The sequence below is a fragment of the Melanerpes formicivorus genome, unplaced genomic scaffold (genome assembly GCF_026170545.1).
Source record: "Melanerpes formicivorus ecotype bairdi unplaced genomic scaffold, bMelFor1.0.p_v2 SCAF_28, whole genome shotgun sequence".
NCBI lineage: Eukaryota > Metazoa > Chordata > Aves > Piciformes > Picidae > Melanerpes > Melanerpes formicivorus.
Genome location: NW_027142380.1, coordinates 3,962,179 through 3,989,438, shown reverse-complemented (window position 1 = coordinate 3,989,438; position 27,260 = coordinate 3,962,179). Strand labels below are relative to the sequence as shown.

Sequence of the window (27,260 nt, the reverse complement as noted above, 5' to 3'; positions counted from 1 at the left end):
GTTGTTGGATTATTGCTCTCCTCCTTGGTTTCCTGGCATTATTACTGTTGTGCTGCTACCACCTGTTGTTGATCTTTTAAGCCAACTGTTCCTACATCATCTTGGGTCAAGAGACCATTGCCCTCCCTTGGTTTTCCTTGCAGACCACCAAGGGCACCTTGTGCTCCGGCTTTGCGTTGCTGCTACTGTCGATGCTTGTGTCTAATTCATCTCCTTTAGTCTCCTGCACCCCAGATGGACAGACAAAAGCTTTCACTAAGCTTGTTTTTCAACCCAAGTAGCACAATCTTTGGAATTCATTTCTATGGTAAGTTTTTTCCATCTGAAGTGAGTGAAGGAGCTGTGAAGTCACAGATGTATCTTGTCTATAGAGATGCCACTTTGTCACTGAGGTCTGTACTTGTTGGCTGGGGCTACTGGGAGCATTTGGTTCAAAATACAGTGTTAGAGAAGTTAGAGAAGCAGGCAGAGCTTCAGCTCCAACTGTTTTTGAGCACAAAAGCCTGGGGCTCCCCTGATGAAGCTGATGTCCAGGGAGTCAATAGGGAAGCCACAGCTGAGTGCTGCCTTTCCCATTTGTGAAATGAGTGAGCAGTGCCCATACTGGAGAAGAGCTGCTGGGCTCTCCATAAGGCAGAGAAGGGCTATGTTAATTTTCCAGTTTGCCCTGCTTATGGGGTCTGGAGAAATAGGTCTGTGTAGCTGGAGCTCACGCAGGCTGGGAAGATGCCTCATTAGCTCTCAAATGAAGGGAGGACATAACAGGCAGGGATATTAAGACACCCTTGTTAAGAGACTCAGGGGTCACATGAGCTGCCCCAATTCCTCAGCCCCTCCCGTTTCTGAGAAGTCTTGTGATTTACAGACTGATGATTGACCCAAAAGCCTCGTTGCAATCAGAGTGATGGCACAATGCTGGAGAAAAATCAGACTGTCGTATACATCTTAAGCCAAGCAGGAAGGGAATTGGCCTTTAGCATTTACACACCCCGTGCAAGCCAAGCAGACAATTGCTTTTCGAGGGATTCCAAATCTTGCATGGTAATGTGTGCACAAATAAATGCAAATCCTTTATTAGGGAGTGCAGCAGAGGCATTGCGTGGCCCAGCATGGGCTGTGGCATTCCTGCTCTTCTCATAGTCTGGAGATGGAGCTGCTCCCTGATACAGCCCATTTATTTCCATCCCAGAAGAAACAAGTGAGAAGCAGAGATAAGCAGCATCAGGGGAGGGGGTGGGTTTGATACAGCCTGTTTACTGAGTCCCTTCTTTGTCCACAGGGAATTTTAACATTTCTGCCACGATTTTGAACTCTGCCTTCATTCTTGCTCCTGCCAGGAGGGGTTTGGACGCTCGGGTTGCCCTTTCTCAAAATATCTCTGATGCCCAGCCTAGGCAGGCTTTGCTTGGGTGGTGTTTGCTGCACTAGGTTCTGCGTGACCACCCAGCTGAGCTGGCAGCTGTGGCTGGAAAGGAAGATCCCTGCAGCCAGGAGCTTTTCCTGCAGGCAGGGATCTACAGCTCCCTCAATCCCAGGGCAGTCTGGTCCTGCCTGTGTCACCCCAGACTCCAACACATGCAGGCTGTTCACTGGAGGAGCCCAGCTCGGCCAGCTCCTTTGCTTGGAGCCATTTGCAGGACCTGCTTTGCCTTGGTTTCAGGCTACCCCTGGTCTTTCTTCCCTGGCTTTTTATCTCTGCTTGTGTTTTCCCAGTTTGGAGCTGGTGCTGGATTTTCACAGCAGGGAGATCTCAGCTCTCTTCAGAAAGCTGAGGACACATTCACAGCTCTTTCTAGAGCCTCTTGCACAGTACTGGTGTTTTCAGTGTGGTTTAACTTATGTTGGTGCTGTTGCTATGATGAAAGGGCTGTGGGAGGCTCCAGTGATGGCAGAGGCTGTGCTTTGCTAACCACAACGTACAACAAGAGACTGCCTTGTCCCAGAGACCTAACAGGTCATTTGGCTCATTTTGAGCTGTATGTAGATGGACCTGACCTTCTGCATCCCAAGCTGGAGGGACTTGAGAGCAGAGTTCTCCACTTGGTGTGTTGTGCTCTGTTTGCTTCAGATTCCCTTTGTGTGCCTGTTTTCGACCGTAGAGAGAAGAGAGCTGGTGGTGTTTGCAGCATCCCCCTGCACCAACAAGTGGAAGGGGATGTAACCAGGGACCAGGGGTTAGAGTCTGCCTCCAAGAGGACCAGACACTGTCCCAAGAGCACCACGAAAGAGCAGCTTTTGAAAAATAAAATACACCCATCTTAGAATTTCACTTCATGAAACACTGGCCTGGAGTAGAACAAATTTTTCAGTCTGTTTTTGAGCCATTGCTGCTCTGTACCATGTGAAGTCAATTCAAGACAGGCTCCTTTCCAGCTAAATCTGACACCAGGAAATGTTCTTTTTCTCCCCATTTACTTTCCGCTGTCCTGGCCCCGCTGCAGGGCAGCTCTGTGTGCAGCTCCATGCCAAGCAGCCCGTCCGGCTACTCCCCAGCCCGTGCCTCCCACAGCAGCATGGCTGTTGGCTCTCTCTCTCCTTTCCTCCCAGTCCCAGGCTAGAGCTCCTTAACAGCTCGTTTATTTGTGCTCTGTACCTGAAACTGGTTGTGCTGTCCTCTTTCCTTACACAACATCCCTTAGCTCCTGGAGCCATGTGATGCTCCAGGATGTCTTCAGCTTTTAGCAGCAGCACTGAAATATCTCCAGTCCTGTGTCCTTCCTAATGCTGGAGATCTTTCTTAATGACCACAGCAAGTACTTTCCTGCAGAGAGCTTTCAGACCCTTTTCTGGGATGAGAGCAAGAAGGGAAAAGCTTAGAAATTAAGACAGGATTTCCAGAGAGTGATTTGTGTTAGTTTCTTCTTGCTTAAAAACCCAAACCTGCCCCCATTGTTCTCATGTTCTGTGCACAGGCAGCAGAAGTCATTATGATGATGCTTTGCTGGTGGTTAGGTGAGGTTTGTGTCTGGTCAGAGCCAAGCTAATGGGTTTCCTTTTGCAGGATGTGACACCCAACCTGGCCTGCAGCACCCTTTATATGGTCAGGAATGCAGCACACCAATGTGCTGAGCATCTCCAGGCTCTGCTGCTCTTCCCATATTAATGACTAATGAGCTGTTGCTGCTGAGAGCAAGCAGGCAGGCTGCTGGGCCATAGTGTCCCATTCCCCTCCAGCACCCACCAGCTCTATGCTGTAGCACTGGCACCCATGGCACCGTGTCACTGTGGTCACAGTGCACATGGTTGAGCGTCGGCACGTGCGTCATCTCACTTCATCCTGCTCTGCTTTGAGCACAATAAGGGGATACTGCCTTTTCAATTTCATCTTACATGTGAAATGTACATTTTCATATTAAATTTTTACTACAGGGAATCATTTTTAATTATAGCAAGCTGGAGAATGATAGAATAAAGTTGAGTAAGTGAGACTTATGTGACAAAGTCATAGAAACCATATCATAGGAGTGGAAAGACACTCCTAGGACACTGAATATTGTTCCCATGAAGCAACATATCCTAATGCAAAGAAAATAATTGTAATTAAAGCTGTTAATCTTCTGGTTTTAATGAGGGGAAAGGATCTGAGTATCTCAGAGGCAAGATCTTGAAGTTTGTAGTTTGTCCATGGAGGTGGTAGAAACCCCATGCCTGGATATGCTCAGTTTTTAATGGTGCAAAATTTTCACAGAGCCTGTTGTTGTGGCCTGGGGACATCACTAATGAGTAGACAGGCTACCTGTGCCCTTTACATCCTTAGCTTTTATGACCAGGAGAAGCCACCCATTGGCAGTACCTGCCTGCAGGGACAGGGCATGAGTGAGGGTGGGTGTTAAGTCAGCTCCCAAAGCTGGTCCTTGAGCTCCTGGCTATATGTGGTGTGAGCTACTGGATAGCAGTCACATGGGGTGATCTGAGATGTCTGATTTGTCATACTCCTCTTGCTTAACTCTTCAACACTGTTATTTAAAGTCCTCACAATGGCCTGATTTATCTCACTTAGTAAAAACCAAGACCATACTCCTGCCACCCTCCAAGTATTGGAGGGGATATGTGTAGAGGAGGGAGAAGTGCAGCACTTTACTGCACTTTACTCCCCATTGCAGCACTTGTGCTCCCGTTATTGCCACTAGCCAAGCACAGACCATAGAGTTTGTCTCCTTTTGAAGCTTGTGACTGATATCCTGAAAATGAAAATTTTGGCTAAGAAGTCCTAAACTGCATCAGAATATCTATCTCAAATGCTGAATGCAGGGCTCTGGAGCTATTAATTACCCTTAGCATCTGGTTGCATATCGAGCTGCTTCTAATCATGCTGTGGAGTAAGATGGAAATGGCAAAGAAACCAGCAGCTTTGCTGAGCTGCCCTTCCATGGTAGCTGATTAATTAAAGTATTCACATGAAATGGTGCCATGGCTATTTTTTAAGGTAACAGCTGGAGGCGAGGCCGAGACTCTCCGACTGGACGCAAACCAGACGTCGGGGGCGTGGGGGGGTCGCTGTGTGGTTTAGATCTGATGAAAGGCAGGAAATGGGAAAATCTGGCAAATCTCCCTGGCTTGACTTAACGGAGCCTCTTGACTTTAGCTGGAGTGCATTTTTTGTGCTGTAATGGCCAAGTGGAAATTTAGACTCGAATCTGGATTCAAGCACTGGTATGCTTTTGCTGGCTTGGATGCGATGGTGAAAAAGAGGCAAAGGTGTTTGAAAATTAAAGCCCCTGATGTTTAACTGTTCCTACCCTCTACATTTCCTTGTTTCACCTCATAGCAGAGAAATATCCAGTGGCAGAAGCAACTTATCCTTTACCTTTTGTGTGGTAGCTTATTATTTCTGAGATGTCTCCTTTCTGCTACCTTCTCATTCCTCAGAAGTCAGTGGTGTTTCATTAGCACAAACTAATTCAGAATCCCATGTTACTATAAAATATAGTTACTATAAAACAGATACCATTGACCCATGTTGTGTAAGAGAGAGCATTGCATTTGCAGAAACAGAAACTGATCTACCCACGTTCCCTTTAACCTTCTTTTATGAGGCTGGGGAATGTTTTCAGCCAGCTTAGTCCTTCACTGTAACCTCTGATGAAGCAGTGTGATAACCCAGCAGCCCTGCAGATAAATGCTCAGGTGCAAGGCCATGAGGAAAATCTCCCAAGAACTGTTAGCTGCAGGAACAGCCTCTTAAAATAAATGCTAAGAATTTATATTTGCAGTGAATTAAGCTAATAGTTGTTGAATTGAAACCTGTGGGCTGTTCTTTCAGTTCTTAGGTTTTCCCCTCCCTATCCAGCTCTCTGGCAGTGAGCAGAGCCATGGTACATGCCACAGAGCCAGGCAGTTAAGATGCCATTGTAGTGTGACTGGGTTTTTGTAGCCTCCCTTAATTTAGTTTAGCTTTTTATGTTCAGACTGTAATCAATTTTTATGCCACTCTAATAAGCAGATTTATGCTATCAGCATGCTAAAGAGACTTGTCATTCACAGCTTCCCAGTCAATCCACCATTTTCTGTATTAGCCAAATGCTGAGCTGTCCTAAATTCGATAACTGCTCAGCAATTACCGGCTGGCATGCCGACCCACACCGGGCAGGCGTGTGGCCCTTGCCTGGGCTGGCCCCTGGAAATGCTCCTCACGGCGCAGTAAAGGGACAAGCAATTACATCTCCCCAAACACTGGGCAGTCTGACTCAGCTGGATTGCCAAGTGTTGTTACAGCAAATATGGACTTTTTATTTCCTCTTGTGAAAGAGATAAATCCTGCTTTAGAAATTGCCTGAGCATATAAATGTGTTTGGTATCTGCAGGCCAGAGACTGGCTGGAACCACTTTCTTTACTTCTATAAAGTGTAACTCACCAGGGCATTTCCTCTTTTCCTCTCTCCTCGCTTTGCAGGAAGATTTGTCTTCACTGTAAGTGTTCCCAGGAAGAGCACATTGTAACAGTTATGCCTCTGGAGATGGAGAAGACTGTCACAAAGCTCATGTTTGACTTCCAGAGGAATTCGACTTCTGATGACGACTCAGGCTGCGCCTTGGAAGAGTACGCATGGGTACCCCCCGGCCTGAAGCCTGAGCAGGTAATGATGACACCACCCAGTTACCAGAAATAAACTGGTTCAATATGCTCTTTGGAAATGGTTCCCCTGATCTTTCTTCTATTGCTGTGAGCACTTGTTGCCTGTGGCTGTTTCTGGATGCATTACGGAAACTTGCAGGGACAGGTCTGTTCTGAATGCACAAATTAAACAAGAGAGAGATGCAATCCTTGCAGGGCTTGTGGTTTTCTGCATCGGTAGATGTCACTGGTAATTGAGCAGGGGGCAAACAAAATACCTCTAGGATGGGATTTGTTGTGGTTGTGCAAAGGAACAGATACAGACCTGTCTACTACTATTTCATGGGGTGAAAAACTGATGGGATTCCACTGTTCCTTGGGAACCTGGTGTTCCTGTTCTGCCACCATCTGCGGTAAGTCCCAGGCAGGCACACAAAGCTGGTAGGTGACTCTGAAAAATAGTCTGTGGGGTTGAGTTTTTCAAGGAAGGTCTTTGTGCCTTACTGGGGAGAACTGATCAAATGAAGTACAAGTCTCTTGGTACAGGAATTGAGCAGGATGGATTAGACCTCAGCATGCTGTCTGTGCGGAGTGCGCACTGATTTCTGCTCCTTGCAGCTTACATGATACGTGTGGTTTTTATGCTGAGCTACATGTTCAGCTCAGAACTTAATTTGCAGAGGAGATTGCAAAATGAGCTTAGCTTTGATAATTGCTATGGCAATCATTTTAAACTGTGTAAGGAGGCTGGAGAGGGTGGAAAGCTTTCATTCTTACTGTTGTGTTTGCTGTCCTTAAACGCTGTGTTTTCCTGAGCATTTATTCAGAAGGACTTAAGCATTTCCTGAAATATTTTGGCACCACTTGTAGGCTGTAAATATTATCTGTCTGATTAGAGAAAATCCAGTTGTTGGGTGCTTCCTTCTTGTCTTTATAAGCCTTGCTCAGTGCTTGCTTGAAACTCCACACTACCATGTGTTTCATTTGGTGCCATCCAACCATGCAAATCAGGCAGCAGTCTTGTTTTCTGTCATCTTCCTTATGTCAGAGGCTCCCTTTGTGCTTCATGGGAAGTACAAGACACAGGGAATGGACAGATGGAGATAGTCCTGAAGTAGCTCTGCTGGTCCTTCATGCTGTGGAGACATGAACCAGTTGGGTTTCAGGAGTTCCATTGGGGGACCATACCCAAGCTGGTGCCACCTGCTCTCAGCACTACCTTCTGTCCAGGCATGTCAGTGGCTTCTGGAGCCCAAGCTGGCCCATGTTCTTTGGGTGGAAATACAGATACTTAGTGACAGGTGGCACCTGACCAGGTAGACATGGTCTCTGATGAGTACAGCATGGCATGGGCAGCAACTGAAACCCACTTCCAGCATTGTAGTGACATACTCCAAAAGACCTGGATGTTTCTTTGATCCCTCTGGGGGTTTTTAACAAATAGCATGCCATCAGGGAATTTGGAATGCTCAGGAGGAAATAAAAGTCCATTAGCTCGAGCAGTAGGTACTGATGTCTCTTGTGTTACCCACATTAATGTATTCTTAGGTTCTTCAAGCATCTGTTTCTTGCAGAGGTCACGGTGCTCCATGATATGAACACCTGATTTCTAATTCCACAGCTCTGTCTGCTCTGCTGGGCCTTTTAGCAGATTTGCCACTTCAGACCTGTCTCTAATCACCATGGAGATGAAGAGCAGCCATAAGCAGGCACTGAAATCCTTCCAGCATAGCTCATCTGCCAGCCCTTTTGGGGCCTTTCATGCATCAAATGAGCCACTATGGACACAAAAGCAAGGTGTGATTTATCTGAGCTGTGAAAGAGCCACAGTGCAGGGCTGGGGGTTATTCCCAGGTGAAAAGCAGCACCCTGATTTTCTCCAGGAAGTTACCCTGCACCGGGGATGTCATGGGGCTGGTAGGTTCCTCAAGGTACAGAAGAGTGCAACTTACCTCCCAGGAGGCTAGGAGGAACCTCTGCAGCTACTTGCTGCAGCTGTGCAAGGCTGCAGACAGACTTGTGGCTTTCCGGTCGATGAGTCAGGTGGGCGCACGTGATGTGGAGCCTCTGGAAGGCTGATGTCTGCTGTGGAGCAGCTGGTGGGCTCCGCTTTGGCTGGGGACCTACTGGCAGGCTGGGCTGAAAACACAAATTTGCAGGCAGTGAATTTTTCCCAGCCTTCCACTGTTGTATTTCTTTGACATGAAACAGATGAAATGAAACAACTTTTTTTTTGTGCAATATTCCTCCTTTATTAAAATCTCTCCGCAGCATACGAGCTAGGGAGGCAAGTGGTCCCCTGAAAGACTAATGCAGTTTGCTTATTATACTTGGACGACAGCCTTCCTACCTCGCTGTTCTTGGGAGACAGTGTTCACGTCTCACTCAGCACAGCAATTTACAGGATTTCAGGGGGAGAGGTTGGCCAGCAAACATGACATCAGTTTTTTGGCAGTTTCCAAAGGTCACTCCAGAATTTAGAAAGTCCCTTCAATCCACAGCTTAAATTATTATGTACAAGCCAAAGGGGAATTGACTTGAGCCTGCAAGGCGTTGCTGGGTTCCTGGCCACTAATTCAGGTATCAGCTGGTCGATGCTACATGTCAACTATGTCACAGTCATGATGGTTACTTCATGCCCACTGCTAAGGAGAAACAGCATTGGTCCAGTGTTTACAGACAATGATAGAGACCTTGCCTTGAATGTTATCCCTTATATTATGGCTTATCATTGTGCAGGACTACAAAGTGCTCTACACAACAGCCATAAATAAAGGGGAGACGTTATTGCTGTCTACAAGTACCTGAAGGGAGGTTGTAGCCAGGTGGGGGTTGGCCTCTTCTCCCAGGCAACCAGCACCAGAACAAGAGAACACAGTCTCAAACTGCACCAGGGGAAGTTTAGGCTTGAGGTGAGGAGAAGGTTCTTCACAGAGAGAGTTGTTGGCCATTGGAATGTACTGCCCAGGGAGGTGGTGGAGTCACCATGCCGGGAGGTGGTGGAGTGACCATGCCTGGAGGTGTTCCAAAAGGGATTGGACATGGCACTTGGTGCCATGGTTTAGTCGGTCATGAGGTCTGTGGTGACAGGTTGGACTTGATGATCTTTGAGGCCTTTTCCAACCTTATTGATTCTATGATTCTATTCTATGATTCTATATCTCTTAATGTGTTTTAAACATAAGAACAAAGAAAGCAATATGGAAATGGAAAATTGGCTAAAAATTAGTGATGTTTCTACTCAAGAAAGAGGGATATCAATGGAAAGGAGACTGGAGATGTTGTTGAGGAGCCTAGAGGAGCTTGGTTTATTCAGCCTAGCACATCGAAGGGCTGTGATCACTCCCTATGCATTAAAGGAGGAAGAGCAGTTATTCAAGCTCCAACTTTGGCACCAAATCATAGATATAAACTGGCTCCAAACCCATTCAGGCAGGAAATTGGAAGGGGTTTCAAGCCATCAGAGGTGTAAGGCTCCACGGCAACCTGCCAACAAGGAGAGTGACGGGTAAAAACCCAGGACTGAGCTCCATAAATTATAATGTGATTAGAAAATGTGGTTTCTTGTAATAGCAGTCAGCTATATAGGATGGCCAAGGGGCTCCTGTGGGCTCTAATCCTACTTGGGTTGGGCCTCAAGCAGAAGTTGTTTTATGGCAGACGAACTTCTCTTCTGGAGGACATGGATGTGAACGGGAGAGGTGGCTGTACAGGAGGCTAGGCAGAAGCTCAGGATGTGGGCTGCGAGAAACACTTTTTTCCTGCCTGCCTTTTGATGGTTGGATAAAGAAATGAGTGTGAAAGTCTTGAAATGGGCAGACACCAACAGAAACGTGTCCTCAGCAAAGCAAAATCCTAGACCAGACCTGGCTGCAGAGATGGGGAAGGCAGTTTCAGGAGCCAGTTTGTCTGCCAAGGCTGGCAGTTGGACAGCTGATCCTCCTTGCACTGACTTAAATCGGAGGGCAGATGCTTAAAAAATAAGTACTTTTGTGATGTGCTTTTCACATTTTTAGGCAAGGCATGTATAAATACTTGTGAATGGCACCCTTGAGTTCCTGGGGCCTGTCGTTTGTAGTAATCCAAAGGGGTTATAACATGCCAGCTCGAATTTCTGAATACAAGGGATTTTTGAAGATATCTGACTTTATTGTGCCTCAAAAATAGGAGCAGCTGCTTATGGGCACAGATTTCCAGTCAAACAAAAGATGGGGCTCCACTTCAGCTGCCTTTTTTATGGCTCCAGCATGCCAACATTTGAGACCCTTGTGTGTGCCATAAGAACTTAATTCCCTCTTGCTGTCAGCACTCTGAGTTCCTTGAAAAGTTATGAAAATCTCATCTTAGCTAAAATTAGTAGCATGAAGGTTAAGGGGACCATTTTCCTCTAAGGCAGCATCTCAAGAGCTTTGAGGTGGTGTGAAGCCTGTAGCTGTCACATGGAATTTATTCAGGGCTAATATATGTGTTGATTCCTCTTCTGGACCTTTTGCAAGTCCTGTGGCAAGGGCTTAAGTTATAAAACCTCCAAAATTCATCAGTTGCTGTTCAGGTCACAAGATGAGGAAAGGAGAGCAGACATGCACATGCATTTACACCTTACCTAAAGATACCCTCATGCACCACCTTGATGTGGTAGTACTGGCCCAGTATGTCATTTGGGGCATGTGGCCCCGCTTGTGCCTATGTGTCACCATCAAGTGTGTTTTACCTTCTCATCCTTTTTGGGGACCCGAAGTTCAGCAAACTGTTTCACGCCTCAAGAGACTAAAGTCTTGCATGCTGCAAGGAAGGAGAAAAACAGACCAAAGCAACCCTGTTGGGAGCAGATAAGCTAATTTATGGCCAGGGGGAGGAAGAACAAAGGTCCCATGAAGAGCTCTACCTTCCTTGATAGCTCCTGATAGCCAAACACAGTGGATAGGAAACTGAGTGTGTTGAAGAGGATCTGTGATTCCTGTCTGCGGCTGCTAGGAGCTGCAGCTGCCTCTCTCTCTGCTCCCTTTGCTCACACATATGCTGTAGTATTTTACCCAAAACCTGTGCTTCAGCACATTTTTAAAAGCTTTCCAGTTTCACGTGGAGGTGAGCAGTAAGTCCATCACCTCCCCAGTGAACTCCATTGGTATCTTGATAGCCTGGCAGTTAGCAGCTTTTATTTCAAGGCTGAAGCTATCTAAATCCAGCCTCCAGGCATCAGACCGTGCAGAATGCATCCCAGCTGGACAAAGCAGCAATCCTGCACACAAAATGCTTTTTCTGTGTGTGATGCCAGTGCTGCATGGGGGGGAGCTGAGGCAGGTGAGGAGATCCTGGAGCTATTCCCTTTGCCCTGGAGCAGAGTGGATGGAGGAGCTTTGTGTGCATCCCATGCTGCAAACCCATGTGTCTGGGCTTTTGCAAGCAAAACCCTTCACCCAACATGGTTTGATCAGTTCTTAGATGTGAACGAGCTGCATGGTTCTTAAATTTGAATGAGCTGTGTGGTGGTCAGCAGAGATAAGAGGCAGGGGAAGAGCAGAGACTAGGAAGCAAGTCAGAATAAGCCTGGACTACACAATATAAACTTGTCCTTGAGCTTTATTCCAGCATGCAATTACACCTCTTCCTTATTGCAGCCTTATTCTAATGTGCAACCCTGTGGCTTAGAAATGCATGAGCACTTTAAGTGGCATACCCAGGGGGATTATCTGTTATGATCAATGATCATTATAATTGCTGCTCCTTCAGGGGGGACTGTGGGTGCTGCAAGAGCTGCTGTGCCTGTCAGTATCTCCCAGCACAAAGACCACTCTCAGATGCTTTTGAAAAGACTGTGTCTGGTTCCTTTTAATCCAAATTCGATTTCTGCTTAAGAAAGAAAAATCATGGGATGTGTTTTCAGAAGTCTGAAACTGGTGGATGCACAGCCTTCATTCAAATGTTCTTCTTTGATGCCAGCAGGAAGCAATGTTTCCAGGGGATCTCTTACAGACCAAGAACTGCTCCAAAGGCTTGGCAGGAATGGATGTCACTTTCAACTGGTGAGCAGCAATGCTCGAATGCCTCAGCTGCCGTTAGCTGTAGGAGAGAAGCACGTGGAGAGCCACAGAGCGTGCCAGAACAAATAGCACTTAGGAAAATCATTTTTCCTTTGTCCCTGCAACTTGGGAGCGGGTTTCCGAGAGCAAGCCCAGCGTTGTGGGGTGCCAGACCATCCGACGCTGGGAACCGAATCCATCACGTTGCCAGCAGACAGGCATACTTACAGATTTGGGGGTGACAATAGTCTTCTCCCAGCTAGGGCTGCAGGGTCTCTGGGGGAACTCTGGTTCCCTTCTGGAATGTGTGCCTGGCTGCATCCCCATGCTCAGCAGTTCCCACTCTCCTCTCCATTTTTGAGCATCTGGCCTTGCTGCAAGGATTGTTTTGCTTCAAGAAACAAATAAGTGCTTTGTACCCTAATGGCCACTGGAAAGCAGCACGTGCCAGACCCAGGCCAGAGCACACTGAACCCCTTTTCCAGTTTCACACACGTGTGAGCCTACGTGTGCGAGCACTCGCAGTGTTCTGCAGACACGTCGGGAGGGTTATTTGCATATGGATTGTTGGGTTGTTTGTTTTTTTTCTTTCCTCCCCTTTGTTTATCCAAGGGAGGCCAGCAGGGATAAAATACTGAAGACACCAGGTTTGTTTCTGTGATAATTTTAAGTGCTTGGTGTAAAAGATTGTTTAATGCCTGAAGTGCCATTAGAAAGCCAGCTCTGGGGACAAGCAGGTGAGCTGCTGGAGCAGCCCCACTCGCCTGGGCTTGTCAGAGCTGGTCACCTTCCTCCCACTGCAGCCAAAGCTTATGGGGGCTCACACATGGCGAGCAGGGGGTCAGGGTCACAAGTGAGTGTCCACACACATGCCCCAACAACCGCTTCTCACATCACTGTGCTGGCAGCCCCCTATTGTACATCCCTGGGTGGCACGAGGTGGCCTGCTAAGGCAGTGGGACCACTGGCATGGTCCCTAGGAAAATGGGCACAGGGGGTGTTGGATAGTGTCAGCATACTTGGATTTTGAGCATGGCTCCCTGCGTGCAACAATTTATTGCTGTGCCTGAGCGACGGCTGACCCACCGAGGTCCCCTTTTTGGGGACATCCATGTTCAGGCACATTGCTTCCCATGGGCCAACGTGCAGGCCTCTTTGCAAAAGCCTTAGAGCTGCTTTTGTAGTTTATTTGCTTTCATGAAAGCCAGGTGGGATTGCCCAGCTGGATATGCTGGAGTTGTTATGGCTGAGCAAGTCGGCACCCATTAGCTGAGCCACGTCAGGACACCATGTGCTCCTTTGTAGTCCATCCCAGCTGTACAGTCATCCCAAACAGCCCGGTTTGGTGAGTACTTTCACTTAGGGGTGTTGTAGTAAGGATGACTACAACTAAATGTTACATCCCAACAGCAATTCGTGGCATAAAAAATGTGGTATTTCCTTCTCCACCTCCTTTAATTCATTGATCAAAGAGATCATCAATGTTTGCAAGCTTTTTCTTCCAGGAGAAGGTGTAAGACTGCAGCTTCTCCCAGCAGTCCCAGGGGTAGCCAAAGACAAATGTGCTTGTGTGGACTTTGTCTTTGGTCACCCCGGGACTGCTGGGAGAAGCTGCAGCCCTGCCTTTATTTGGTGGGGTTGGATAGGTTTGTAAACTGTCAAAGTTAAACTGGAAACACACCCCAAGCCTAGGAAGAGTACAGAACACAAAAGCATTTGTAAACTAATGTAATTACTTTCCTCAGTGCCTTTGAATAAAGTTGGCTTCACTTTAAAGGCTTTTTCCTACCCTTGTTTTACAATTACGTTCTTTCCTTTCTTCTGGTTTCTTTCTTTTTTTAATTTCTATCTTCCCCCTCCCTCTACCCTCCCCTTTTAGCTTCAAGAGGCTGTTAATTTCCAAAATATGTATCACTTTTTGTTAGCAAACCTTGGCATTAGGAAGGTGAGAAGAGCACCCTGGGAAGATGGCTATCTGCTGCACTGGTTTCTCGCAGCACAGAGCCTGTCCGAGCACTGAGGAGACCTCCCCAGGGCAGGACAGGGCTTGCCCAGCTGGCCAACATGCCACACCACCCAGCACTCACAGCCAGCCCGGCTTCCAGCATGCTGGCCAGTCCCATACCCATGGCATGGGGGCCTCATGATGTTGTCTGAAGCCTGACTTTTATTCAGCCTGATGTCTTCCAGATTCCTCTGGGGTTTCTCCTGTCCAGATGCAAGCAGATGTCACAGTGAAGAGAGGAAAGTGGGAAAACCAAGGATGAAACCTATTCCAGCTCCATGTGTCTCCTGTGTGCTAATGATCCTTGTTAGAATAGTCACAGCCCGATCAGATCTGTTGCAAGGGGCAGAGCAGTAGCTGCTCTGTTGTTCTGCGGTAGAAGTATTTAATAATAAAACAGCTAAAGATACGACACAGTTTAAAAGGGAAATGTTATCTGTCCTGGGTCATTGCCCCATGCTGTTTTCCTTATCTGGATGCAGCTCATGTTGCAGAGACTGTAAGGTCAGCAAGGAGCCATCCACCAGTGCTTTGTGGGGTCTGAATCAGGCCTTTTGGCCACAGTGGCCCTGTCAGGCCTGGTGCATGCTCTGAACTGGAGCTGGACAGAGGAGGAGTTACTTTAACAGAAGACAGTGACCTTTTGTACAAAAGCAAAGTGCAGACTGAGCAGTTTTAGTTCTCCAGCAAGTTAACATTTTCTAGAAGCCTTTTCCCTGAAAAGCCAGACTGAGCTGAGAATCTTCCCTTCCCTTCTTTATTTTCCCTTATTCTTGAGCGTCACAACCAGGCTATACCAGCTTAGCTGCCTTCACCCACCCACAGGGTCAGAAACGGTGCCAGCTGAGCACAGAGGCAGGGTTTGCTGGCAGCCTGTGACTCTGTCCCTCCCTGGCTTGGCCATCCCATCCAGGGAGCTGGGTGCATCCCATGGGTCATTCCTGATGGACAAGAGTGTGTATTTGGTTAATGTCAGCCTGGGCAAGGTGTATCCTGCACTTTATCTGTGCTCCTCTGAACCTCTTGAGATAGGAGTGATGCCCCAGAGAAAAGGATCTGCACATCCCCCTTGTTCAGATTTGTCACCAGGAAGGTTGGCATATGTAAAGGCAGGGCTGGAGGAAGCTATCAGCAGGCATAAGAAAAGGATTTTCTCCCCATGAGATGTCCTGTTGGGCAAGGACTGACAGCTGCCTCTGCTCCATCCACTCCATGAGCACTGCTGCAGAAGGTCCCTTGGCTGATATGGATCCAAAGCAAACCCTTTTGAGTTATTTCAGGCAACAGAACACAGGTTGGAGCCTGTTATATTTATTTGGTTTTGCTTTTCAAACTAAATTGCCCATCCCTGCCGAGCTATGTTGCTGGTGTGATGGGAACCAGTTCCTGCAGACCTCCTGAGCCTAAATGGAAAACTTCCTAGTGGAAGCTGGAGTGGAGTTGGGCACATACATCCCACTGCATCAGGCTCTGGGAAGACAGTGCCCAGGCTGGTAATGGAAGAACTCCCATCCCAGCTTTTCACCCAAGGTGAGCATCTCACAGCTCATTCCATTAAGGACTGGAGCAGCCTGATGGAATTTGGCAAACAACTCTAGAGAAAAAAAAAAGGCGGGGGGGAGGGCATTTCTGATTTCAGCCAGCTTCAAGGACTCAGTGGGCAAGAAAACCATCATCACAAGAAATAAAAACACAAACTAATGAACCGGAGCGCAGGGGAAAGCCAGCAGCCTGTGTGCACGTGGGGAATTTGGCAAGAGAAGTCAGCAGGCATCTGTAGCCTGCCAGCCTGGTGAAAGGTGTGGAAGCCAGGGCATCACTGAGAGATTTCCAGCTGCAGGCTCTGCTGAGGACTAGTTGCATGAACTCAGGGAGCTTATTTAACATCATTATGCTGCAAACAATCCTAGCCAGTGCGTGTATTTCCTACCTTGTGTAGCATGTTGTAAGAATTTAAGTGTCTTTAATGTGCTTTGATGTCCCTGGATGAAGGATGCTCTCTAAATGCAAAGGAAGTATCCTAATGTATGTAGTTTGTTTTCTTTTTAACATAACAAAATGCTTAGCAGCCTCTCTTTTTTTGACAGTTTCCATAGCTGGTGGGTCTGTTTCTGCTGTGTCTTAGCAAAACAAATTCAGGGTTTTGCAGCGACATATGCTCAGCATGTTCCTCAGCTTCATGACCTGAGCACTTCCTTTGTCATCAGCACTGCAGAGTTCCAGGCAGAAATCTGTTTAAAAAATCTCCCTTTCCACAAAACCTGATGATGGGGAAGGGTGGATATTAGGATTGGTTTGGAGGGGGGCCATAAAATTAGAGGAAAAGTGATTGCAGCTCTGCTCTTCAGGTATCTCTGAATGTGATCAGAGAGTGAGCTGAATGCAGAGTAATTTTTCCTGAATAACGCCAGATTTGGAAATTTATTCTGGCACAAAAAGTGATTTCTTCCTGTTGAAGGTAGCTCCCTGTATGAGCAAGCCCAGCTCCCCCGCCAGCCAGCTGTGGGTGACCTGCCTCTGTGTTCCCGTCTCTCCCAGTGACCCACAGTAGCTTGTGATCCTGCAGATGCTGTGGGCTTTTGTGGGCAGAGTGGGCTTCTCTGGGGAAAGACAGCCCAGATGGTGCTTTCTAGGCCAAAGCCCAAAATGTAGAAAGGAAAAAAAATCATCAGAAGCCACTGTAGAGCAAGTGTTATTCAGGGTAAGACCTGTGAAAGCTACAGGCAGCGTGGCACGCACTGAGTGAACAGTTTGCACCTCTCTAGCCAAACACAGAGTTAAGGAGCCTTCCGGCCCTTTGCACCCACCTGAACATCCAGAGGCATCTAGGGCTGCACAGACTCCTGATCCCAGCTGAGCTTTCTCATACCTTTACCTTTTCCTGGTTCTTCCCAAACTGTTTAACCTCACCATTGTTGTTTCAGAGCTGATCCATGGCCAGTGAGCCCCATCCTGATGCCTGGCCCAGCCCTTTAGTTCAGATCCCAGGTGTGGCAGTCAGAGGAGAGATGCTGGGGTTCAGGGTGTGCTTCCTCTGCGGGCTGCCACCGGGCTCCTGCCTCTTTAATAGCTGATTTTTAATTATACGCTCCGAGACAAAAGAGAAAAACTGAGCCTTCCAACAGATTTTATCTGCTGTTTATTTCCACAAATTCCTGCAGAAAAAAGCCCAGAGGGTTTTGATGGAGGTGGAGGCTGAGATAGCCAGCAACACAGAGGCTGCCGGGGCGCAGCCTTTTTAACCTTCCCTGCCAAGGCAGGTGCTGACACATCCCCGCAGCCGGCGAAGCATGCTAACGCTATGGAGGCTGACCGAGCAAACGGTAACGAGCCCGCCGCCTCCCGGGGCTGCCAGCCTTCTTTCTCCATGGCAAAAGGGCACCGAACCCGAAGCAGCACCTGGCTGCGCTTCCTGCCTCAAAATCCTCGTTGGGAAGACCCCGCTGGCTGGGGGGTGGCCGCTGGACGGGCACGGTGGCACGTGCTCGGCCAGAGAGCCCGACTGCAGCCCCCTCTCTCGCTCCATAGGTGCACCAGTACTACAGCTGCCTGCCCGAGGACAAGGTCCCCTACGTCAACAGCCCGGGAGAAAAATCTCGCATAAAGCAGCTTCTGCACCAGCTGCCACCACACGACAATGAGGTCAGTAACCAAAAAGTGTCTTTGGACATCTAGCAGGGGCTGCAGGTGGGGAGGGGATCCCTCCTGGGGCTGGGCTTGTAGGAAATGTGGTTGATCCTTCCCCAGCCCTTTCTGCAGTTCACACCAATTTAGTTGGAGTTTGGCTTTGTTGCTATTTGAGTGCCATATTTGCTCCCTGCTTGGATTGTGTGGGAGGTGGGGAGGGAGTTGTTTGTTTCTGAAGTTAATTTTTTTAAAACTATCTTTCTTTGTTTCTCTTGAAATAAAATTACTTTCTCGGCCCTCAGAGGCCAAAGCTGCATTAAAATCTGCATGGAAAAAATGCTGTTGAGATCAGCCAGAGCCAGATCCGAAGCTGCAAAAGCTTTTTCCCGAGTGCTGCTTCCAACTCACTTTGGGAGTGGGAGTGCGTGCCAAGGAGGGGTTTCACCCAGGCTGAGCCTCATGAGTTGGGAGAGCCTGGAAAGCTGGTGGCTGAGTCAAGACCAGTCAGAGCAAATAAACCTTCTTCTTACATCTCAAGAAAGATGTGAGGCAGCAAAATGGGTCCGGTCTTTGACATCCTGTTCTCACCGGTGAGAACATTGGCTTCCGGTAGCCCGCAAAATTTCCCTTTGTAAACAAAACAAAAAAGAAAGAGTGATTTTCCTTCTGCTTTCTGAAGAAGCCGCCCTGGGAAATACGTACAGGTAACTGGTTTGATCTAGGTCAGATTTTAACGAGTTTGCCTTCGTGTGGCTGGGTGCCATGGGCACAGTGTGATGCTGCCAGCGCTGGGGGAGCTCCAGGCACTCGTCAGGGGCTTCTTCCCGTACACCCTTGGGCTCAGACCTGCCTGCCTCTCTTCCCTGGCAGCTGCTGAAAACCCACAGCCTCTGACAGTTGTAGAACACAGGAATAGGTACACGTGAATGCCTCTACTGCAGGCTGGAGGCACGAGCCCGTGTGTATTTTCTGCAAATTGGCAGATTTTGCATCTGCTTTCCCCTTGTGCTCGCTTTTGCTCCTTTGAAAATCCAAGGTGTGTTGGTTGCTCGTGTGAGTAATCCTACTCAGCAATGTGAGCCTGCTCTCCAAAGAACAGGAGGCAAGCTTGGGCGCCGGTGCTACACGTAACCACCTTGGCTCTTCAGTCATATTCTGCGGGGATATGCAGTCATCCAAGAGTTAAGCCTGTAGAGTGAAAATAGCCAGGGGAGCCTCAGAGTTTTATAAGCTTCAGGGAAACTTCATCATTACTGTTTGTATCCTTTTGTTTCACTTAGCACCTACCAATGTGGAGGTTTTGCGTATGTGCAAACTTGACTCTACACCAAAACAATAGTTGGAGTTCCTAAATAGCTGGAAATTCATCATTTACACAGTGAAAATAGGCTGCACTCATGAAATAAATGCCAATTAAACATTTTGGAGCTGCTGTAAGATCTCTGCCATAATGAGAAGACAGGAAAACCATCATTCTGATTGCTGGCTCTGGCTGGTACCAAGAGGACCCAACTTTTAAGACTTTCCTAGAAACTTAGCACTCAAAGAACAACCTTCCTCCTCCCCTTTCTTCCTAGCTCTACCTTTTGAGATTTTGGATGAAGCCCAGATAGCTGGTGTCACTGGCCACCCTACGCCCAGGATGGAGTTTGTTTGTGTAACCCCTGTGCAGGGGTGTGCAGAGCCTGTGGGGCTGCAGCTCACTGGCCAGGGAGTCAGGGCCACCTCTAACACTGAACATCACGTTGTGTGTTTTAGGTCCGCTATTGCAACTCGTTGGATGAGGAGGAGAAGAGGGAGCTCAAACTCTTCAGCAACCAAAGGAAGAGGGAAAACTTAGGGAGAGGCAATGTCCGGCCATTCCCGGTAACCATGACAGGAGCCATCTGTGAGCAGGTGGGTAGCAGCTGATGACCTGGCATAAGCAGGGTGGATTTTTAACCAATGAAGTGAAACTCACAGGAGCAGCGCCAATCCTGTACCCTCTGTGAGCTACAAGCTCTGGGGTCTGTCAGGGCATGAGCTGGCAGCACCCCACAGTATTTGATGTGGAGCAGTCATGCTGGCTCTGGGCCTCATTCAGAAGGGAATCTGTTGATATTCCCCATAGAATGGGGATGAAAAGAGATTAAGAGAGACCAGAAAGGAAGCATGAATTAGCATATTCTTCTGCTGTGGCTGTGGAAGCAGCTGGTTGGTGATGGGCAGCAGCTGGCTCCCCAGCCCCCATTAAACGCTGGCTTTTCCGACAGTGCGGCGGCCAGATCAATGGAGGGGACATGGCTGTCTTCGCCTCACGAGCAGGGCACGGCGTCTGCTGGCACCCTCCCTGCTTCATCTGCAGTGTCTGCAACGAGCTGCTGGTTGACCTGATCTACTTCTACCAAGATGGAAAGATCTACTGTGGCAGGCACCACGCCGAGTGCCTCAAGCCCCGCTGCGCAGCATGTGACGAGGTGAGAGCCAGCTCAGCCCTGCTCTGCCCACTTGAAAAATATATCCTGTCATGGATGCTACCCATGGGAATGGCATGAGAGGATTCCTCTTGCCAGTTGGAGGGTATTGCCCTTCCATCTGCCCTGACATCAGTGAGTGTGTTAGCATGAGAAGCCTCTGCACATGAAGTACAGTGGTTTGGCTTTTCCAGGGGTTCATGCAAGCTTTTCCTGGGGTTTCAGGTGAGCATCTTGGAGATTCTTAGTCACAATCTGCTTAGGGCTGTTCTAAGAGAGGTCCTCATTTCTGTGCTGGGAGCCATGGGGGAGGCTTTCTGTGAGGGTTTCCAGTAAGATCACACCTTTATGCTGTGTGATTTTTAGCCTAGCTCTGTGTGATGGTTCTCCCTTCAGCTCTGTTCTCCCCAGAAGCCATCTCTGGCAGCATGAGTGCTGTGTTTCCTACAAGAAGATAGTGCCTGAGTACATACCAAGCTGAAACAGGCTTTAAGAGAGGCGATTAATGGACTGGAGGAAGCTGAAGAAATGGAATACAAAACAAATATAGAAAACCATACAGAGTCACCTCTGAGAGTTTTTCAAGTGTCAATCTCAGTTTAAAAGGCTGCTGAAGGAAATTGTTCTGGCTTTTAAAGTTTTGAAAGCCATAGCATGGAAAACCATATATGTACTACAAAATACTATGTCCCATCTCTGCAAGCGTGTAATAGTAAACCTCCAAGGCTATATGCTCTTCAAATATAAATAACATTGACATATGTATTCAATTAAATTTGTAATATCACCAGTATAAAAACAACTCCTAACTGTTCCACTGCCCCTATTGCCTTGTGGCTTAGGCTGGGTAGTTTTTTTATCCTTGCAAGTGAGCCTTTCATTCAGCTCTTTCTTTAACACACGCTTCTTCCCCTGAAACATCCAATGCTAATTGTGAGAAAGAGGTAAGAGAAGCTGCAAGGGAAAAGCTTTTGATACGACCCATGCCAGGGTGGAGACCCAGGCTGCTGTTTGCTACTGCAGCTTGGCTTTGGGAGTCAAGATGTGGTGGGGATGAGAAGTAGAGACAGCAAGAAAGCTAGATCTGCTAGAACCATTTCAGATGGCTGTTTCACCAGCCCACTATTACTAGTGCTCTGTGCCTCTGTTTCCCTGCTGGTGTAGTAACTGCGGTGTTCTTTATAAGCAAAGGGGTTGGAGTAGAGGCGATGGTGAGGAGCTAGGTAGCTCCATCTTTTCTCCCCTCTAGAAAGCTGCCATTTCTCCTTGTGTTTTCACTCATCCTTGTACTCAGGTCCCTGATTCAGAGACGGATAAATGTGTTTGAGTAAGCAGCTGCTCTGTTCTTCCGAAGTCCACCAGATCGATAGGTTGTATATAAGTGTGTTTATTACCCTGATCGACCCCTCAGGCTGATGGATGGGCTCATGAACATGTTACTGTGAGCTCTGCCTTAACACTTTGTAGCCTGTGCCAACCTTGGTCCTGAGCTGTTTGTGTTTTAAAGGATTTCCTTAAGAAGTGATGGGTGCCCGTGCCACACCAAACCACAGGAGTTTTCCATGCAGGATGAAGGGATTAGCTGTAAAATTTGAAAGTTGTGTGAGCAAAATTTGAATGTTGTGTGGCCAGGTCCTCTCCTTGACCAACTCTGCTCCATGCTTGTGTTTTCCTCCCCTAGATCATTTTTGCTGATGAATGCACCGAGGCCGAAGGACGACACTGGCACATGAAGCACTTCTGCTGCTTTGAGTGCGAGACAGTGCTGGGGGGTCAGAGGTACATCATGAAGGATGGCAGGCCCTACTGCTGCAGCTGCTTCGAGTCTCTCTACGCTGAATACTGTGACACCTGTGCCCAGCACATAGGTATGTGCCATTGTCCCTTTTACCTGGGGCAAGCACTGTGTGGGAGGGCAGCAGGGCAAACCCGTGCTTGCAAGGTTTTTTCTGGCAACAAGAGTGTTTGGCAATGACTCAGGGCTACAAGCAGGACTGGCTGTGGCTGGGGTCTGCTGCAGCCCTGCGGCATCCAAAGAGGCTCATGCCCCTCACATCTTGCAAAGGAGCCAGCATGGTAATTTGTTTGGTTAAACCACTGCATATCCCTTTTTGTGGCCAGAGAGTGGAGGGCTACCAGAGAGCAACCTCAGGAGCTGTTGCAGCTAATGAAAGCTTTTGCTGGTCTCTGTAATACATGCATTTTTCCCTTAAATCTCTTTTTCCCGTAAACAGTGTCACAGATTCTTCCTAACCACGCTTGTCAAAGAATCCTTATGAGTTAATGAGCTACTGACAGGAAAAATGCCTGTTCATTACCCATCATTATTGGTTTTGCTTGCCTTTTTTAATTGACCTACAGATAGATGTTCTCAGACAGAAAGATATAATGCCTCAGAGTCAATCTCCATTTCTAGAACAGTGATTTAAAATGTGTTTTATTCTAGGGGGCTAGCTGTTCCCCCGGCACTCAAGGGTGCTAAGCCAGGCAAGGCTGGGAAGCTGCCTTGCTGCTCTCCCATTCCCATTTGCCACTTGGCTGAGCATTTCCATGTGCTCACTGGTGGGCAGGGAGCCTTTCTTTGTCCGTGGAGGTGAGCTCACATGTTCAAATATTTCATAGGCTGCAGGGAAAGAGAGAAAACGAACCATTTTGCTCTTGTGCAGCATCCAGATGGCAGGAGGGGGGAGGAAACTCAGGGTTTCTGCAAAGCACTTGGAGAATGTGTTTGCTGTGACCTGCAGCACATCCTTCCCGAAAGCTCAGCTGTGGAACAGCGTAGAAGCAGCTGTTAAGGCTTCTTGTATGCTCCTTTTTCTCCTGCTTCCCCCATCTGCTGTCCTCCCCTCTTTCCATCCATCCTGGTCAGGTTTTTGTGGCAAAATGCCTGTTCTGGTGCATAGCTGCACATTTCTTGGAAAAGAGAGGCTGCAGCCATTTTGCTGAAAGTTGCTTGTGTAGTCACTGAGCACCACGTGTGAGTGCCACATAAATCAGACGTAAACATATGCTTAAGAATTGTAAGGCTTGCGTTGGGCAGCTGAGGCTCAGGATAAGGAATCTCTGCTATTCTTCTGCAAGATGGTTTGGAAAAGGAGCTGATAAAACCCAGCTACCATCTTGTCTCTCTCTTATCCACAAACATAGCACTGCAGTCTATCATACATTATAAGGGGGAAAAAAACAACAATTAGACTCAGGCAAATTTAGCTTTGGAATAAAACAGGCCATTAACATACCATTCACTCGTAAATTATCCAACAGCAGTCAGCCCCCCCAGCAACACGGCTGTGGCAGTGTGCAAGCACATGTAGTGCACATGTGGTGCAGCACCCTGCCATGCCAGCCAGCCCACCAGTTTCTCAGGTAACAGGGCCTTTTGCCATCAACAGGTGAAAGGAGGTTACCATTGAAATCTCAGGAGCTTTGCTTACAGCTTGGACCAAGAGTGATGTACCGCAGCAGGCACGTGCTCCCTAGGGTTTGGCTGGTGGGGCAGAATCTCTGCCTCAGTTTGTTAATCTGAAAGAGGCTGGTGGGGCCAGCCCAGGAAATCACAGAATCGTATAATTGTTTTGGTTGGAAGAGACCTTGGAAGTCCAACCAATAGGCTAGTACTACCAGGTCACCACTAAACCCTCTCCCTCAGCACCACATCTGTGTGTCTTTTAAATTCCTCCAGCAATGATGATCCCACCACTTCCCTGGACAGCCTGTTCCACAGCTTTAAAATCCTTTCTGTGAAGAATTTTTTCTTAATGTCCAACTTAAACCCCCTGGCACAACTTGAGGTCATTTCCTCTTGTTCTCTCACTTGTTACTTGGGAGAACAGACTGACACCTACCTTGCTGACACCTTCTTTCAGGTAGTTGTAGACAGCAAGAGGGTCTCCTTTCAGCCTCCTTTTCTCCAGGCTAAGCAACCCCAGTTTCCTCAGCTGCTCCTCATAAGACTTGTGCTCTAGATTCTTCACCAGCTTTGTTGACCTTCTTTGGACAATCTCCAGCACCTCAATGTCCTTCTTGCAGTAAGGGGCCCAAAATTCAACCCAGTATTCAGTGTACAACCTCACCAGTGCTGGGTACAGGGAGACAGTCACTTCCCTACTTCTGCTGAAACAAGCCAGGATGCTGTTGGCCTTCTTGGCCATCTGGGCACATGCTTGGCTCATGTTCATTGGCTGTTGGCCAGTGCCCCCAGGTCCTTTTCTGCTAGGCAGATGTGGCAGGGTGGAAAGCAAGAGTGTGCACTCAGATCCCTGGGGCTTGCTCTTTCTACTCTGTTTTGGAGAAGGGGCCCCAGTAGCCAAAGTAAAGTTAGGATGAGGCCATGGTAGCAGCGAAGGATAGGGATGTCATCTGTTGTTACATACTTAACCAAGGCAGCAGAAATTCCTCATTATGGTTCAGTTGGAGGTTTTTTTGTTGTTTGGTTTTGTTTGTTTTTTTGTTTTTTTAAATAGGCAGCATATTATTGCTTTGACTTCAAGGACTTTATGGTGAGCTTCTTGCATTCCTTTACTTTATGATCGGAAATATCCCCATTTAATTTGAAATAGCTGGAGGCTTGGTTCTGCTGCCTTTCCCAACATTGAGTAACTCCAGAGCGAAGGCCTGCAGCCTGCAAGCAATTAGAAATGGGCTTAACTTCATGCATTAGAGAAACCCTGCTGAAGGGTTTCTGAGAGTGAGCCTGGGTGCATGTCACTCACGGGGGCTGTGTGTGATGTACGTGGCAGCTGACACTGTGTCTTCCCCCTCAAGGCATTGACCAGGGCCAGATGACATATGATGGCCAGCATTGGCACGCCACCGAGACCTGCTTCTGCTGTGCGCAGTGTAAGAAGTCCCTGCTGGGACGACCCTTCCTGCCCAAGCAGGGGCAGATCTTCTGCTCCAGGGCCTGCAGCGTTGGCGATGACCCCAATGGCTCCGACTCCTCCGACTCAGCTTTCCAGAGCGCGCGAGCCAAGGAGTCCCGCCGCAGCGCCAAGATCGGCAAGAACAAGGGGAAAGGCGAGGAGGGAGCACGCAGCCCATGCAACCAGCTGCAGGTCACTTCCAACCGCCTCTCCACCGACGTGGACCCACTGTCCCTGCAGATGGATTTGCTGAGCCTGGCCAGCCAGACACCAAGCCTCAACAGGGAGCACTTGTGGAGGAGCCGGGATGAGCTCTATCATTATGGGAACAAAATGGAGCAAAGTCAATCCCAGAGCCCTTTGCAGCTTCTCAGTCAGTGCAACATAAGGACCTCCTATAACCCCAGCCAGGTCCCGGGCTCGCAGTCGGATTTATGGGCAAAACATTTCAGCAACCAAAAGAGGAGCTCCTCACTGGCGATGAAGAGCCACAGCGGCAGCTTCATCCAGGACTGCAGAGAGGATTACTACTCAGGGAGGCTTCGCTCACAGGAGAGCTACAGCGACATGTCCAACCAGAGCTTCCCAGAGACCAGAGGAAATCTCAAAGTCCCCAAGTATGAAGAGGAAGAGGAAGGTGAGATGCCAACACCACAATGCCGCACCCGTCACCCCATCAACGCCCTGAAGTTTTCAGAGGACCTGACACCCACCGAGCAGACTCCCCGCGGCTCCATGGAGTCCCTTGCACTCTCCAATGCGACAGGTATGTCACTCCAGCTCCTCTGTGCAATGAGGTCTCTTGTGCTCCAGGTCAGTGCCACATCTGGTGTCTTCCTGTTGCAGGGCTGACTGACATCTTGGGGACCACTGCTTGGGCTATGGGCTTGCCTGCCTAGCCCCAGTGTGCCTGGTAGCCCCTCTCACTGCTCACGTGTTTACCAAGTGCAGGGCTGTATAATGGCTGGCCTCTCTGTGCAGCTCAAAACAAGCATTTTCAAGCTCTTCAATTCTGTTTTGTGAAGCAGGAGGAAAAAAAATCAAGGCCAGCTGCTAGTGCAGAGGGAGATTCCAGCCTTCAGCACTTGAAGGGCTGCTGTAAGCCACCCTTGCAGGCTGAAAATATTTTTAAATGCTTTGAAATAGGCCCTGTTAAGCCCTTTCATATGTTACATAGGACTCAAGCATATGACTGGCTCAAATCAGTTACCCCCACCCTTCCTCCATGCACAGCTCTTTTTTTTTTTTTCACTTCCCCAGACCTCTGGTAGAAACTGCAGGGAAAAGCCAGGCAAGGTGCTTGTCCCGTCAGGCTGAGCCCTTTTCTCATGAGCTCATCCCCAGGTAGTGTTTCTCAGTCCTCTCACCCCAAACATGTTTGGGTTACGTTGTGTGGCTGTGAGGATGGATGTGCGTGTTTGGACATGTCTGTGACAGGGCTGTGGTCCACAGTTTGGCCCTGGGGTGACTGGTGTACACCATCCTTCTATAGCCTGCTGTAGTTTGCATTACTGGGTGCTTGTGTTCATCTGGCATAGCTATAGCTTGCTTCCAAGTCCCTCAGCAGAAAACTCAGAAAAGAGAGAGCTGAGCCTGGTTTGCTCACCAGAGATAGTCTTGTGTTTTCCTTGCTGCTCCCCTGGCTTTTCTCTCTTCCAACCAGGCACTGCTTGGATTTGGGCAGGTATTGCACCTGTCCCCTGCAAAATGGAGCCCATTGGTCTTGCTGTCACTGCAAGCAGTTTGGTAACCAGTCCCAAAGGCCTCCCATGAGATATTGGCACTGGGTGAGGGGGATGCATCAGTGAGGATCTCCAGGCCCCTAGAGAGCTGACTACCACTGAGCCTGAGCTCTGGGTTCTGCCCCACCTGGATAGGCAAGTTTGCTCTGCTGCAAGCCGCTCCTGGGTTTCAGTGTGTTTGTTTGGGGAAGCTGCCAGTCCCATGTCAAGATGTGAACTGTTCTCTGTGTTCAGCCAGGATCTCCCTAACTGGCAAATGGTAGAGCAGGGAAGAGAGAAGCAGCTAATGAGCTGGAGAGAGTTTTGCTCAAACAGCCTTAGAAATACACAGAGAGAAAAAGGATGTAAAATGGTAAGGGATTTGGGAATTGCTGTGTGAAACAAGGTTTCTCTAGGCAAAACTTCATGTTTCCAAAACCATTCACATTCCTGAAAGCTTGTATTGTGTAAATCCCATTAGTACAAAGAGTCTTGAGCAACACTGGGTTCAGATGAG

At 48.3% G+C, this 27,260-nt stretch overlaps 1 protein-coding gene across 4 annotated transcripts in view; it reads left to right on the top strand.

Moving 5' to 3' along the window:
* Positions 1–27,260, top strand: part of PRICKLE2 (prickle planar cell polarity protein 2) — a 112,386-nt gene that overhangs the window by 73,575 nt on the left and 11,551 nt on the right. For 3 of the 4 annotated variants that reach the window (XM_068154274.1, XM_068154276.1, XM_068154275.1), the window contains 6 exons: positions 5,894–6,077; positions 17,609–17,722; positions 19,466–19,603; positions 19,960–20,163; positions 21,842–22,028; positions 24,925–25,788. In XM_068154274.1, coding sequence (XP_068010375.1) covers positions 5,894–6,077; positions 17,609–17,722; positions 19,466–19,603; positions 19,960–20,163; positions 21,842–22,028; positions 24,925–25,788 — 1,691 coding nt within the window. Of the gene's footprint in view, positions 1–257; positions 308–5,893; positions 6,078–17,608; positions 17,723–19,465; positions 19,604–19,959; positions 20,164–21,841; positions 22,029–24,924; positions 25,789–27,260 lie in introns of those variants that run through there. The other variant, XM_068154277.1, reaches the window with a different exon arrangement.